This window comes from Megalops cyprinoides, chromosome 4 (genome assembly GCF_013368585.1).
Source record: "Megalops cyprinoides isolate fMegCyp1 chromosome 4, fMegCyp1.pri, whole genome shotgun sequence".
Classification (NCBI taxonomy): Eukaryota; Metazoa; Chordata; class Actinopteri; order Elopiformes; family Megalopidae; genus Megalops; species Megalops cyprinoides.
The window spans coordinates 15,078,743-15,095,000 of NC_050586.1; the positions used below are offsets into that span (position 1 = coordinate 15,078,743).

The 16,258-nt window shown below is 39.0% G+C and overlaps 2 protein-coding genes across 4 annotated transcripts; both read right to left on the minus strand.

Annotated features, from left to right (window-relative positions):
- Positions 1 to 26: 26 nt before the first annotated feature.
- On the minus strand, positions 27 to 2,138 carry LOC118776122 (interleukin-1 beta-like). Its single transcript, XM_036526217.1, has 5 exons — positions 2,015 to 2,138; positions 1,446 to 1,647; positions 1,158 to 1,331; positions 755 to 891; positions 27 to 257 (listed from the first exon to the last, which is right to left on the minus strand). The coding sequence occupies exons 1-5, from the start codon at positions 2,048 to 2,050 to the stop codon at positions 27 to 29; spliced, it is 780 nt and encodes a 259-aa protein (XP_036382110.1). The 5' UTR covers positions 2,051 to 2,138.
- Positions 2,139 to 4,994: 2,856 nt separating this feature from the next.
- LOC118776564 (interleukin-1 beta-like) lies at positions 4,995 to 7,775 on the minus strand. Of its 3 annotated transcripts, XM_036526958.1 has the most exons (6): positions 7,501 to 7,775; positions 7,273 to 7,327; positions 6,725 to 6,926; positions 6,437 to 6,610; positions 6,034 to 6,170; positions 4,995 to 5,674 (listed from the first exon to the last, which is right to left on the minus strand). In XM_036526958.1, the coding sequence occupies exons 2-6, from the start codon at positions 7,306 to 7,308 to the stop codon at positions 5,444 to 5,446; spliced, it is 780 nt and encodes a 259-aa protein (XP_036382851.1). In that variant the 5' UTR covers positions 7,309 to 7,327; positions 7,501 to 7,775; the 3' UTR covers positions 4,995 to 5,443. The 3 variants fall into 3 exon arrangements, with proteins under 3 accessions (XP_036382851.1, XP_036382850.1, XP_036382849.1); XM_036526957.1 differs by having other exon boundaries at positions 7,273 to 7,775; XM_036526956.1 differs by lacking the exons at positions 7,273 to 7,327; positions 7,501 to 7,775 and having other exon boundaries at positions 6,725 to 7,024.
- Positions 7,776 to 16,258: the final 8,483 nt, after the last annotated feature.

Here is a 16,258-nt window from a genome sequence, read left to right on the forward strand (position 1 = left end):
TAGTGAGGAAGGGCTGATTGTAGCTCTTACTGGTCAGATACGTTATTGACCTTGAAGTAGGTGATACGGTTAGAGTCCCCTGCTGAGCACATCTCTACTGGCTTCTTGTCCTCCTTAGCTGTGCTGATGAACCATCCTGGGATTCTAGCAGACTCAAAGCTGGTCATGGAGAGGCCGCTGTCTCCTTTCAGGAACAAAAAACGCACCATGTCTCCCTGTCCACTAATGGTTTTCAGTGCATCTTTGTCTTTGACCTCCTGAAAAAGACAGAAAACCCACACCTGTGAGTTATTTCAAAGTAGTTTATGAATAAAACTACAACCTCCTTGGTTATTGATCTATTATCATGTCACTTACATCACACTCCTCTGCAGGGCAATTGCAAATGTGACACAGTTGCGAGTACGAAAGTAATATCACTATGAATTACAGCTATAAGTAAGGAAACAGTAAAATGTTTTTACTGAGTATACAATGCCCTGACACAACAGTCAATAAAAGTTACAGACAAAGTAGTTATTGAGATACTTGAATAGAAACAGAATCATGTATTATTGCACTGTTTATTATTGTAATATTCATATAAGAATAAATATTCATGGGAGACACTATCCATTTTCAGTCCAATAGACCTATTTATTTCAAAAAATGCAAGGAACTTAGGGTCTCAAAATTAAGTACTGATTCAGAAAAAAATAAAGGAATAAATTACATGACACACAGCTCTCATTTGGCCATTAAATAATGTGTTTACCTCCAACTGCAAAATGGCTTTGTCTGATGACACAGAACATGACAGGTAGAGATCAGTGCCGACGATCCCCAAGGCAACAGGTCGGCTGTGACTGTTATTGGTGCTGGGGGCCACATATGTAGATAGGTTCAATTGTACTGTAGATGACAAAAAAGCAGGAGTCACTTTAATTGCTCGGCTGAGGGCAACATGTCCATCATTTAACATCACACAGGGAAAACCACTTTGGAGAGCAGCCATTATCAAAGTGACCGGCATGAAACATTTACAGTTGTGGAAAGTGTGGAACCGAATACAAGACTGTCAGAAATCTTCATGTTACTCTGAAGCTGCACTTCTGTATCATTGTGCTGCTGCAGTTTTCCGCAACCTTGAGGACACGGCGTTCATCAGAAGGGCTCACCTTTGTGATGCACGCTCCCGCCCTGTAGGGTCATGGCCTGCAGCTCTCGCGCCTCCTTGATCAGCACCCAGCTCTTCTGGAACTGGTCACGCACATCGTACTTCTCCTGTGAGGTACTGATGTATGTGGTGACCCGACTCTCTGTGTCCTCGTTTACCCTTCGCATCGAACGCTCTGTTAAGGCAGGGGCAGGGGCAGATAGTTTAGCAAATGAAACAAACACACCATTGCATTTGCCAGTCACACCACATGTCTGTAATGAGCAAGCTGCACAGACCATCATCCTACCTTCCACCACATTCTCCATCAAGATGTTGAGCAGCTCATGGTCGCTGAACTCTGTGCCTATTGCTGTGTGGCTGTTCTTCATTCTCTGCAGGGCAATGATGAGGTTGGCAACATGGCGCATACTCTGAGGATGCTGAGCAACCTCTGACTGTAGCTCTCCATTGGGGTCACAGCATAGGTCCATTTTGTTCTCTGTTCCTTTCTGCATGAGCAAAGGGACAACTAAAATTACAAACTTAATAACAGCTTTTAAAATGTTGTGTCTATCTAGAATTCAGTAAGTCACTTGCTTAGCTACAGACAGTACTACATCTACCACACGTCAACCTTCTCATTTAACACTGCAAATGATCTTACAGCTAAATGCTACACTGTATCTACTCCTGCTTCTGCTAACATGTTGAATATTGTGTACAGTCCCTTTTCATTGAATGAATGAAATAAACATTTTATCATCATGTCCAAATATAAGACGTGACTTTAAAAATTCTTGGAAATCAGCATAAACATCTCAGATTTCGGCTTTTCGCCTTCTCCAGTAAACGCGATTTAAAGCTGCAGGATCTCACCTTTTCCAAAGCGACGTAATTTCCTTCGAATTCCATGTTACTCGTTTAGTTAAATCTACAGGAAGCAACGCAAACAGTGTGTTAAATCATTGGCTCCATATACATTTGAACATTTGATAAATATCCTCTAATAAAATAATAGTAAATTTTAAAACTTTGTACGAAATAGTGCAATCCTATGTTTTACTAGCCCTCATCTTCATATTCTTATAAAAAAAAAAAAAAAGAAGAAAGAACAGAATGAAGTACCTGGTATTTGGGGAGTTCGGGAGCAAGTCGTGCCTTTGAGCTTGTTGCTGCAATCTGCCTTCATCAGCTGTTGTCTCCACTTTTATCGAGAGCATAGCGCGAGGGGAAATTCCCTTTCAGATATACTTGGTGTTTCGTCTGCACGTAAGTTTGGCTTTTTGACATTATGGACAATCCAAAGGGAAAGTTGAACCCCTTTTGGCAAATTTCTCCTTGCCTTCACCTTTGATATAATATCGCAATTCATAGTTTCTTGCGGTGATTTTAGCAATGGCCAGATTGTTGGCTTCCGACATTCCACTATTGTTAACAAATTGTAAATTGATTCAGTTTTAATGTGTATTAAAATGTGTAGTAAAATATTAAGTTCATAAACAATCATAAAATTTATTTAAGGTGGATCACTGGCAGTATACATTTTTAGAGTGGTAAATTAAGGAATAAAGAAAGATTCATACAGTTTTCTTGTGTTATCTCTCGGGATAACTGTGTTTGCATCATGTTCATGAATCTGTCTCCCTCATTACTGTATAATAAAAATGAAATATCGGCTACTTAAAAATTTCTTAATCTTCTGAAATCCACAGTGATGTCACAAGTTTTTAGGGGCAGATCACAGAAGCAGAAATTTAGTAACATGAGAAACATTTGAAAGATATTGTTTTGAATCAGCAAATTAAGCTGATTATGCAACATTTAGAAAGAGAGGGCTTCCTTCTGTGTAGCCCTGCTTCCTTTTTGAAAGTTTCCATGTCAAGGAGTCATATTGTGCGAAAGCACATAAGATTCAAATGTGGTTAGGGAAGATAATGGCTACTGTTGTGAACCTGGGGCAGTGTGTGTGTGTGTTTCATTGGCATAGAGACACACAACAACATAACAATCTGACCCCAGGACTTTGGTGTCCTCAGTTCTTCACCCCAGAGCAATTGGTGCAGCACTGAAGTGGGGGCAGTCACCTCTACCTCTACAGCTACTCTCCCCCTCTCTCTCTTCCACTCATTACTTTCTCTCCAAATCAGTGTTATTATTACCTCCTGCTACTAACGCTTTCTCTCCTTTTCCGTCCCCTGTCCAGAGCACCTGCATGGATCTTTAGCCTTATAAATTGCTGCAATGAATGATCTAATCAAGGTGCTGTTTTCCAGTTACAGATGCCTTGCCATCTGTCCTGCCCGACTGTGCTCAATAATTTGATACAGCCATCTATCCTTACTGACCTGACCATTTTTTTTGTTCTTCCTTTAGCTTAACTAAAATGTTTTGTCTGCTATCCTGCCTGACTATTGCTTAGCAACTGTATTGACCCTATCAGCCTTTACTGGCCAGATTTATCCCTGCTATTCCCTCCCCAGGTTTTTTTGCCATTGCTTTACCAATGATATCTTTGCCTTTCCCATCAGTGGACATCTGTACTCATTTATTTAATGAAGAATTGTCTTAACTCTTTTCCCACCACCTCGGACCTTTCTGCCGTACCCACCGGCTCGAACTGAAATACTCCCCCAGTGCTCTGAACCGTATTGAACTGCCTGGTGCTGGCAAGAGGTGAATTGGGCTCCCCTTTGAGTCAGGCTCTGCTCATTTTTTTTTACTACTCCTTCTCTCAGAAGTACAGACTGTCAATATCCTTTCTCATAAGCAAGGATGTACTTGTTTCACTGACACAGAATTACAGTTAAATTCACAGTTGTCATGTGCATTTACCACACAGTACTGATGAGGAATATGAGCTGATATTGACATAAACGCACACACAAACAAGCCAGGTACCCGCTCCATCATGTCACTCTAACTGACACATGCCATTGTAATTAAAGCTGTATGGTCTGAACTTCAACTGATGTATGAATAAGACTGCAAAAACACACAAGGTCCATGACAGAGGAGTGAGTGTTTTGCATGTGCAGTGTCAGACAAAGAAGTCATGGCAAGTTTATTCAAAAGTCTACCATTATTCTGTCTAGTTTACTCATATAGGAAGAAACTCAAATTTAATCAAAGGAATTTGATTCGAGAATTTAATGGAGCATTATCATTGCATCACATTGCCCAATAGTCCATATAATAAGCTTGTCATAGTATTCACACTTAAGCATTTAGATGAAATATTCAGAAACTTCCACACAAGATCACTACAGCTCATGCACTAATGCTAGGGAATTTAAAAATGTATATTCCAGGCCTGGCAAATCTGAGAAATATTGCGTTTATCACGGAATGTCAGGGACAACCATGTCATGAGATTTTTAAAGGTGCAACCAGCACACAGGAGGGGTATGCTCATGGTGAGAAGGTAAAGATTCATAAGGAGGATTCCCAGATATGGAGCAGTGAGGCCTGGCTGTTACGTGTGCAATCTTATATGTGTTTTGGCTATTAAAAAACCCATTGCATTGTGTTCTACGTGTACCATTATCATATAGGATAAAGCTTTATATATTACCTGTGATTTACCACAATATTAAGATTATATTAGGTTAAATCTCTGGCAATGATCTTTCAAATACGTGGATGACTTGATTGAGATGGAATACCGACTCTTGGCTGGCAGACACAATGATGTCAACAGTAAATAAAGAGTGTACATTAGCACATCACATACATGAATTTATCATTATTATTCATTTATTTTATTAAATAAAAATTTCATAACAGAAAATACACAACAAGACATACACAGGTCAACTCTTGCTGCATACAAATTGTAACAATAATAGCAGTAGCTTTGTTCATGGGGAGCCTTTCTTGAACTCAGTGGTTGTCACTCACTTTCATAATACAGAACTGATGTTCTTGCCAAAATAAGATTAGTTGCACAATTGACCGGAGTTCTTTTCAACTCCCATTGCCGGTTGTCATCATGTCACAACTGCATGTTGCATACAAAGTATTTATCAGCAGTCAACAAAGTAAATGAATCCAACTGATGAATGAAGTATACAAGAATTTACTATGGACATTGCCTCACATTCAAGTACACAGGATGTTCTCATTGTACATTCTGTTATACCTGTTCTTGGTTATTTATCAATAATACACTGAATGCATTCAATAAATAATATAAATAACTTAAATAATAAATAAACATAAATAAATTACACATCACAGGCTGTACTTGGTACATACACTCAAAGAATGGTCAGGCCTTACTTAATGAGGAAGGGCCAATTGTAGCTCTTACTGGTCAGATACGTTATTGACCTTGAAGTAGGTGATACGGTTAGAGTCCCCTGCTGAGCACATCTCTACTGGCTTCTTGTCCTCCTTAGCTGTGCTGATGAACCATCCTGGGATTCTAGCAGACTCGAAGCTGTTCATGGAGAGGCCACTGTCTCCTTTCAGGAACAAAAAACGCACCATGTCTCCCTGTCCACTAATGGTTTTCAGTGCATCTTTGTCTTTGACCTCCTGAAAAAGAAGACCAACAAGTGTAAGAACTAGTGAGTTATTTAAAAGTTGTTTACAGATATACCTACAACCTCCTTGGTTATTGTTTCATTATGCCCTGGACAAACACAAAAATGAATAAAGTTATTGAAATACTTGGATAGAAACAGAATCCTCTATTATTTTATTGTTTATCATTGTAACACTCATATAAGAATAAATATTCATGGGAGACACTATCCATTTTCAGTCCAATAGTCCTACTTATTTCAGAAAGGCAGGGAAGTTAGGGTCTCAAAATTAAGTACTGATTCAGAAAAAATAAAGGAATAAATTACATGACACACAGCTCTCATTTGGCCATTAAATAATGTGTTTACCTCCAACTGCAAAATGGCTTTGTCTGATGACACAGAACATGACAGGTACAGATCAGTGCCGACGATCCCCAAGGCAACAGGTCGGCCGTGACTGTTATTGGTGCCGGGGGCCACGTATGTAGAAAGGTTCAATTGTACTGTAGACGACAAAAAAGCAGGAGTCACTTTAATTGCTCGGCTGAGGGCAACATGTCCATCATTTAACATCACGCAGGGAAAACCACTTTGGAGAGCAGCCATTATCAAAGTGACCGGCATGAAACATTTACAGTTGTGGAAAGTGTGGAACCAAATACAAGACTGTCAGAAATCTTCATGTTACTCTGAAGCTGCACTTCTGTATCATTGTGCTGCTGCAGTTTTCCGCAACCTTGAGGACACGGCGTTCATCAGAAGGGCTCACCTTTGTGATGCACGCTCCCGCCCTGTAGGGTCATGGCCTGCAGCTCTCGTGCCTCCTTGATCAGCACCCAGCTCTTCTGGAACTGGTCACGCACATCGTACTTCTCCTGTGAGGTACTGATGTATGTGGTGACCCGACTCTCTGTGTCCTCGTTTACCCTTCGCATCGAACGCTCTGTTAAGGCAGGGGCAGGGGCAGATAGTTTAGCAAATGAAACAAACACACCATTGCATTTGCCAGTCACACCACATGTCTGTAATGAGCAAGTTGCACAGACCATCATCCTACCTTCCACCACATTCTCCATCAAGATGTTGAGCAGCTCATGGTCGCTGAACTCTGTGCCTATTGCTGTGTGGCTGTTCTTCATTCTCTGCAGGGCAATGATGAGGTTGGCAACATGGCGCATACTCTGAGGGTGCTGAGCAACCTCTGACTGTAGCTCTCCATTGGGGTCACAGCATAGGTCCATTTTGTTCTCTGTTCCTTTCTGCATGGAAAAAGGGACAAGTAAGATTAAACAGTTACAGCTTTTAAATTTTTGTGTATGTCTCATATTCAGCAGTTACTTACAGACATAGCACTACATCTACCACAGGCCAGTTTTCTCATTTTGTAGTGAAAATTAGAGTATAGCTAAATCTGGCACTGTATCTATAGAAGTAACTCATATGTTGAATTTCGTGCGCCGTCGTTTTTAAGTAAAAAAAAGTCCTAACCAAATGGGAAAACATATCATGTGACGTAAAATAAAATATTAATTAACAATTAATATCTCAATATTTTGGGCTTTCCGGCTTCACCAGTGAACTCGATTTAAAGCTGCGGGTTCTTGCCTTTTTCAAAGCGTTGCAATTTCCTTCGAATTCCATGTTGTCCGTGAAATTAAACCTAAAGGAAATAACGCAAGTAGTCAGTTAAACCATCAACCCCACATGCAATCAAACTGTAGATAAATGTCCTGTAATAAAGGATAGTGATAAAAAAAAAATGTAGAAAATAGTGAAATCTCATGTTTCATGAACATCATCGCTGTTAGAAAAAAAGAAAGCAGTGTCAAGTACCTGGTGTTTGTGGAGTGATCCGCAAGTCGCGCCTTTGAGCTGTTTGGAGCAATTTGCCTTCACGATTTGCTGCCCCGATATATATTGTGAGTTTAGAGCGCGGGAATTTCCCTTCAGGCTCATAAACTGGTAGTTCATGTCAAAATCAATTTGCACGCAATTCAGGATAATCCGAATCGGATTGGACAATGTGTTGGAAAGGTTTCCTGCTAAAATTTTGGATTGAATTTATAATGGATTATTACTGTGAAGAATAATTAACAAATTATTAATCAGTTAATCTTTCTATAACCAGCAGTGTTCATTTTTACACTTTTTTGTTTTTGTTTATGTCTTTTGACGAAAATGTCCGTTAAATTTAGCCAATCTTTACACTGACTAAAATGACATATAATTTTAGTCGACGAAAATGTGCACGTCAAACTGTAACATACCAAAGTGTAACCAAAAATTTTCAAAAACATATTAACAGGAACCGAAAACAGTAAAACTGCAACATGTGAAAACTGACCAGTTGCAAACTGTTCATAGTCAAAAGAAAAAATTAAACTGACCTCACCCCTCCGCCCCAGCCTGCCATCCAACGACCTCACTGGCAGAATGCCATACAGGAGAATTATGTCAATTGGAAGACATATCCTGTGCTATTATTTATAAATCTGCTGACAACGGGTGAGGGACAAGAACAGTAGACAGATTGTGGAGCTGAAATCTCACAGACTTAAAATGACTTTGGGGTGTTTGATGCTAGTGTGCAGCCTTAATTTTAAAAACAAAACACACACACCTCAAAACTGATGCTACTGTAACATTATACCAATATCACTAATAAAGTGTGCACAGTCTGTCACTGTCACAGACAAGACGTTCCTTAGGAGAGAATAAGTACATTCTCTCCTACAATAAGTAATAACATTCAAAGAAATTTACACTAAAGCACATCCCTTCTGAATTACAGTCGTCATTTAAGCAACCGTTCACGAAATTAAACGTTAGCTCGTTTGCGGTTTGTCGGAACGTCGCGGCAAAGCTGAAAATATCCGTTTGCCGCTTTCATGTTTCTTCATTTGGCCTCATTATCATCATGGAAGTTGAATTATTAAAATTAAAAAAAAAAATAGCACAGTTTGCACTTCACAGTATTTTCGCTAACTTTATCACAGTCACGGTACGCTACTTTTGTATAAGATGTCCATTTTTCACATAAATGACTTATGAGCAAATGGGCTCCTAGAATCTCCCCGCAGCTTCAGAAAAAGCGTGGACGCACAGGCTTAAGGTTTGATATTTCCTACTTCATGCTGAAAATGCAGCCTAAATGATGTATCAATTCACTTTATTTCTTACGCAATGATTGCCATCGTTAGTCCGATAATTGAATGCTTTTGAAACTCGATAGGCATCTGCCGTGTAGCCAAAATAAGATAACCATAGAGAAACTTACCCACAACCTCAATAGCTCCCTTTTAGTAGGCCCTGTCTTTCTCTCGCACACCGCCTCATTAGAACGTACACACCCTCGCACGCACGCTGCACCTCAAATGTGACCCTCACAGATAATCTGTAATGCCAAATGTGGTCATTTTATTTTTTTTATTATACTTTGAGAAAGAATTTTCATTTGATCTTTTTGCTCTTTATTTAACTTTATGCCTGAAAACATATGACTAAGAGGGTTTGTAATTAAATCCATGTTGTCACAGCCTATTTCTTTTCACAAAAAAAAAAAAAAAAAAAAATTAAAAGCATTCGAATATTGGCCTGAAATATCGGTTATCATCCTCTTTTTGTTACAGTATCATCCCTAGGGGGACGTCCAATTTGTTGTAGTGACAGAAGCATATGCCTGGCTTTGTTTTCTGTGGAACAAGAGAAACATGCACTGATGGTGAGGAATGAAGCGGTCACCCTCCTCTTTGTCCAAATGTCTAACCCAATCGTTATCTTTCGGGCATCAGCTAATGTCAGACATCAGTTTCTGCTTCTTCTCTTGAAACAATTTGTCACTGAGGTAGCTTATCTTCCTCTTTTTGCGAAGGTTGAATCTTTTGTCAAAGATCTGTATCATCGCACAAAAATCCTCATCCTCAACTGTCCTTGAGGGAAGGCCTGGACAGTCTATCCACTTCGCCATGGCTTCTTCTCTTGCACACTGCTCCTTCACCCTAGGCTTATATTTTGTTACAGAGGAGAAGGTGTCCTGTATTGTTGTTTGCTGTGTACCTCTTCAGAACTGGTCTTTTCTGTTGGTGGAGACCCAATCTCATTTATCCTATGTTTCATTAAAGAAATAACTGTATAAATTGAGTAAATAAATAACTGCAATAAATATCAAGGGACATTACCACATTTACAAGCTTTAACATTCGTCTACGTTTTAATTTTTGTAAGTGTTTAGCACTGCGGTACCACGCTGGCCACGTTTAAGTTACGGTCATGATAAAGCCAGAGACCTTGTCCGGCCAGCTATTGAAACTTGGTCATGCACGCTTCTAATATTGTTGACTCCTTGTATGGCTATTTACTTGTGTTGTACTCTGCCTTACTTGTAAGTCGCTTTGGATAAAAGCATCTTCCAAATGAATAACTGTAAATGTAAATGCCGTACAGAAAGTGATTGCAATTCAACAGTAAACAATGAAGTGGAAAGGCACCAGCCACTGATAGATGATCCTAACTTAGAGCAAGCTTGTTAATAACAGAAGCATGTATTCTGTAAATAGTTTGAGTATAATTACTTTTAATTTTAAAGGCAGTTAAGTATAATTATATGTATGGTGTTTGCTGTCAAGATAATCCACTTGTACAGTGGATCTAGAAAGTCTACACACCCTTGATTATGGTTTTTACTGTGTTCCACGATATATTTAAGGCCTTGGATATCTTTTTATAACCCTTTCCTGATCTGTACCTTTCAACAATTCAACCCCAGAGGTGTTTTAGTAGCTCCTTGTTGCCCATAGCAGTTTCTTTAGACTGGCATGCACTAAGAAATAAAGAAACCTGCTGAGAAAACCTACAGGAGCAGCCGATGTTATCCTGAACTAATCCAAATCACTTCTACTGGTCACAGGTGGAGTCAGTTAGCTTTGGGCATGAATTAGATGGTGAATGGTTAGACAGTTACAACTCCAGATATAAAAGGTATGTAAACTTATGCACCCAAGGCGTTTTAGTTTTTCTATTTTAAATTAATATTCAGAAATATTTTGCCCTTTCTTTTTACTTTGATGTTGTGGGTCACCATTTCTAAATGAAAGTGGAAAAAGTCATTTAGTGGGCTTTCTTTTTACGCCTAAAGGAAATAAAAACAAAAAGTTTTGAAAGGGTGTGTAGACCGCCACTGTAGAAACTGGAAATGAGAGTGTGAGATCTGCCCTGTCAGCAGCATCTGTTTAAACCCACACTGCAAAATTATGTTGTTTCCAAATAGTCTTCATTTTAACTTAACAAGCACATATTTCTCTTAAGCAGTTTTTTTGCAATGTGTATTAAAATATGGTAAAATATCAATGTAGGCATTTCTGTATTTTTCCAACCGTTCCTCTGTGTATACATTAGTCATACAGCCATGTCATCTCTCGAGATGTCTTTGTAAAGTAGAGGAAACTTCAGGTTTTTGTTGATTCTGTTTAATTACTATGGACTCCACCTGCATTCCAGGCTGTTCTTGTTATACACACAACGGACACACTTCCGTGCCACTCCTGAAACTCCCCAGGGCAAAACAATTGTAGTGGTACCAACTGTGCAACAGAACAATCATTATACAGCTGGACCTCTTAATATTTGATATCTTATGACATTAAAGTAGCAACTAGGGGTGCAATGTAAAAAATATCATTAGTTCACGTTGCATTTATCATTTAACATTTGCAGTAAATCTGACTGGAACTTGAGATGACTCTGGAAAAAGTCCATTGGCATTTGTAAAAGGATCCTATGGAAAGTGCTTAACATACAGACTGCATACCAAGTCAAGAGCCCTTATAGGTGATCATAAACACATGATACACCCAAGCAAAAACTTACCCTGGGTGTTCAAAAGAAAAGAAAAGAAAGGTGCAAGCAATAGCATTGAATTTTAGAGAACAACCTCCCAATCATAACTCTACCTTCAACGTGTATTATAAGTGTAATTACACATTTTCAGTTACTTTCATTATTAAGTGAAATCCATATCCTATAATTTTCAAACATGTACATTGAAGTGAGCAGTGAGGCAGTGAGCCCAGAACAGCAGAATAATTTGCAAATATTGCTTGTAAGGAAGATTCTTCAAATGATCTTGAATCATTTCAGTCACTCCACCAGCACATTGACCTCCATTTTTGCACGCATATCCACAGTTACAAATTCCAGAGTGATTGCAACAAACACTTAAAAACGGTTCTGTGTGTTCCAAGCCTGTGAAGACACGCCGCTTCAAACCGGCCACTACTCCCGCTATTGCGTCATCGTGTTGTGAAATAACACAAAACAACCGATTTGGGTGGGGCCCCTAGGGGGTTAAAAGGCTGGCGGAGTTAAACCGGTGTATTCCAACCTGATAAATGGGAATTTCAAGCTTGCTGCCACGGAAGTGTATGCGACACACAGGCAACAGATGGGGCAACACTTGAAAGAGCGTGGCGGCACCGGAGACACAGCATCAAAGCCAATGAATCTACACGTCATGAAACCCACGACACCCGGTTTGCTCACCTCTTCTTGGCTGACAACCATCTCCAGTTCTAAGAACATAAAGCAAAGTAAAAACATATTTTACTGCAAATTCCCACTTTCACGAATTGTAACAGCCTGTTACACACTGCTACAATGCCTATATTCACATCTGTAGCACAACAACCTACAGAAAACCTTCAACACCCACACTTCATCATGTATTTAGATATTTGACATTTTTTTGACATTTTTGGCTAGAACTCATTGGTAAAAGCTGTCGTTTTCCCTAGAGTCTATTACTCAATGAGGAAGTTCCACACAAAAAGGGAAGGGTGTTTAAAACAGGAAACTGAAACCACAAAGGGTATGCTGCCTTTTGACATCCAAGAAAGTGGACTAAGGATGTGTCGTCAGTGGAATTCTTCCAGTTCTTCCAGGTTTGTGACAACAGTAAAATGAAGCAACACTATACACATCAAAGATTTTCTACAGGATGTGCTTACATTCCAATGCTCATGCTCAATGGAGGAAGCTCCTGCCCAACATCCTGTACATTATGACAGTTACAGGTGACATTATAGGGGCTTGTTTTACAGTCAGTTCAGAGTGCATTGTTAAAATTGCACCATGTAATAGTAATATGCAACCTTGGCTGTGCAACTTGCAGTGTGTTTTTTTTTCTGGAGAATACACTAATAATAAATGTGTGGAAAGGTAAAAGACTGCCCATTAGCCTACCATATTGACCATACCATAAAACATACCTTGCCTAAGGAGTAAGGAAAAAAGGGGGCTAATTTTACAAAAGCTTGGACCCATATGAATATCAAAACCACATCTTTAGTTCAATTTTTTGGGTTGGGTAACAGACTCCGGTCATATTTTGCTGAATGTATAATACAAATTGTGGTCATCTACCAGGCACACAATTGTGTAAATATAGTGATGTTATATTGATTTTATTTAACTAGTAATTGGGGTATAGAAATGCCATAAAGTCACTAAATAGTAAAAGGTGTGTTTTGAAAAGGAGCATGCTATCATAAATATAATAGTTTTTTTTAATTATTCATAATTACCTGATAACACAGAATTATCAACATAATGTTGGGATAATTACTGGTAACTGATAAGTCATAACTGCTAACAGAAATAATATTATAATTTAGGTTAACAATAGTATCATAAAACAGGCCTGCAGAGTTATGGGCAATTACTTTGTAAGAACACAAAGATTCTTGTGAATTTGTGTAAATAATCAGTAATGACCAGAAATAGTGACGTTTTTACCATATAATTACTGATTTCTGAGTTTTTCATAATAATAGTCATAATTACTCAGTTTCTCAGGAATTACTTGAAATAAGTACCAATTGCTACCAGGTAAATTTTACCAGTTTTTACCAGGTAGGCTAATGTATTTGTTAAATGCATTGATGTTACCAAGTAAGTATTCATTAGTTTTCTCAAAGTTTCCACTGACTTTCCTGGTATATAGTGCACCATAAAATAAAGTGTTAATTGATGACATATGTATACTTGATAAAGAAAAACACGGATTGAAAAGAAATTCCTGTAACACATGAGGTTTGACATTTCTAAAATATGAAAGTTTGTGTACAAAACAGAAATGAAACTAACAAGTGACATTCTTTTAAATAGAGAAATATATCTCGGGTTTATTAATAACTTCTCTTCTTCAAAACTTGTTAAGACAGTAATTATAAAACAGTATGTACACATTATTTTAAGTTAAAGCATGCGAGAGAATATGGAGGATAGTACATTTACCTCATTCAAATGTCACTCCACTCCCTCTTCCCACCAAATACAGCTAATATAAAGATTGCTTTTCACAATTACTGACACAGTGTTTTGAAGTACAAAAGTAACCGCTCAGAACACCCACATACCCAAACCCTACACTCTGAAACATAATAATAATGATAAAAACACTTTTCTTTTTATACCATTATGAAGGCTGGAGACTGTAGAACCACATGAGACACGAAGAGCAACTTTCGCTTTACAGACTGCAGGGGAGACTCTTATTCATTTTTTGTTTGTAAAAGCAGGGCTGAAACCATAATGAGACAGGTGGATTCTGAAGGGGACTAATATATTTTTAATTTCCATGACAAAAAGTGCCATGAGGGTTTGGCAAAGTCAGTTTAAAGAGCTGGAGCTGAAGAGACTGGTTTACACTGTAGAGTGGTGTTGCAGCAAAATGCATTTGGAGTGGAAACAGTGAACAACTGCAATAGCAAAGACATGGCCTTCCCTACTAAAGTGCGTGCGTGTGGGTGGGTCTCTCTTATCTTATTGTGCCAGCCCCACCACACCAAGCTTGAGGAATGTTGGGAGAAGGTGGGATTCCTCCTGTCATCTGATGGTTGGCATAACCCATCCTGACTCAGTGATGCAGCCTGACACGGTACTATTCTGTCATTCAGGTGAGTGAACTGCGGCCTATCACTACAACCCGGACCATGACGAGCCAACGTGAAGCATCAGGAGGTACTGGACCCAACGCATTGAGAAATAGTGCAAAGAATGGGCCCAAAAATCAGAGGGGGAACTAGTTTCATAATAGCAACAAAATTCCATAGAACAGAGTGCAAGGTGCATCTTCCAAAGACAAACTGAGAATGTGCAACCCTGATAAACATGGAACATGAAGAGATTGCCCATGGCATGGAAAACAAACCTGTTTTTTTTTCAGGTGGGGGGAGAGAGGGAGAGAGAGGGAGAGAGAGAGAGAGAAAGAGAGAGTGGTGAACAGTGAACAGTGTTGTACATGAAAAGCAGATTGCCACCAAAATAACAATTTTTGGACAGAATTTCAATGTTTAACATGACAGGAGGCCTCCTTCCCCCATGTCAGACAGGAGCAGGGCCAAAGTGCAGTATCAAGACTGTACCAGGCCAATGGTCCACTGTGCTGAGCAGGAGGGAGTTGAAATAAAACAAGGGTTGATCTGTCAGCAGTGTGTCCATGCTTTTTAAGAGCAACTGGCCAGGCAACTTTCTGACTCACTTTGTACACCATGCAAACACAGACATGCATGTTACTTGAAAGACAAACTTAGACATTTCATAATTGTAGCATTTCAGAAATAATGAGAAATGCATTCCTTAATTTACATTTGAGCTATTTGCTAAAAAAGGTATCTGTTCTATGTTGTTCTATGAATGAATGACCTCTTTGCACAAGGCTATGTTTCATGTTACTCACATCAAAGCTATTGTATCACATGAGCTGTAACAGTGATTCATTTGGGTGATGTCATGGGTGAACCGAATCCACCAGCAGGTACAACACAGACTGGTAAGGAATGGAAATTTAGTCTAATAGCAACCATGGCCCCCAGTATGTTCAACACATTCTATACGGAATGGAATAGCAGCACCTGGAATTCTCAAGATGCTAGTGTTGGGAAGAAGCACCTCCCTGTGGACAACCAAAGTCATTACAATTACAGTGGTGTAGCTACATTTGCAGAATACAGTCTGGGTCCTTGAACATAGATGTGGTCACACAAATACATGTCAAGACATACTGCACATTCTTAGTGCCTATTTTTTCAGTGATCCATCTTAATTCTGAATTTAATTTGATCCTGTATACAGGGCTTTTGGTATGTTTTCTGTTTTTGTTCTAAATACATGTATGTATTGGGTTTTGCATTCAAAGGTCTGTCTCATTTTATTTTACTTAAAAAAGGATAAAACAAACTAAGCCAAAACTTTGGTAAGATGATGTGACTTAGAGCCGAAGTTGACAAAATGGCAAATCAAGTGTCCACATACAGGGACTCCAGCTTTTTCCCCCATACCACCTTAAGAATAAAAAAAAAAATGAATGCGGAAAACAGAAAATCAGCATGCATATTGACAAAAGTGCTTAATCATTCTCCACCAGGAAAGCAACAGTGTCCAGTTCTGTTTCATGATCTATATGAACACCACAATTGCCACTGAGCAGTGAAACATCCATTACACACCAGGGCAGAGGTACTCAGCTCAGACAAAGCTGGTGCTACATTTCCCTTTTCTACACTTGCCACACTCGTTCCCCATTGATCTGCAGTCT

Coding starts and splice junctions, on each gene's coding strand:
- LOC118776122 (XM_036526217.1), bottom strand. CDS start 2,050: ATGGAATTCGAAGGAAATTACGTCGCTTTGGAAAAG. Junction 1,648..2,014: donor ATTACGTCGCTTTGGAAAAG/GTGAGATCCTGC, acceptor TTGCTCATGCAG/AAAGGAACAGAGAACAAAAT. Junction 258..754: donor AAGCCATTTTGCAGTTGGAG/GTAAACACATTA, acceptor TGTCTTTTTCAG/GAGGTCAAAGACAAAGATGC.
- LOC118776564 (XM_036526956.1), bottom strand. CDS start 6,992: ATGAGACATACACAAAAATTTAAAAGCTGTAACTGTTTAATCTTACTT. Junction 6,611..6,724: donor GATGGAGAATGTGGTGGAAG/GTAGGATGATGG, acceptor CTGCCTTAACAG/AGCGTTCGATGCGAAGGGTA. Junction 6,171..6,436: donor CGGGAGCGTGCATCACAAAG/GTGAGCCCTTCT, acceptor TGTCGTCTACAG/TACAATTGAACCTTTCTACA.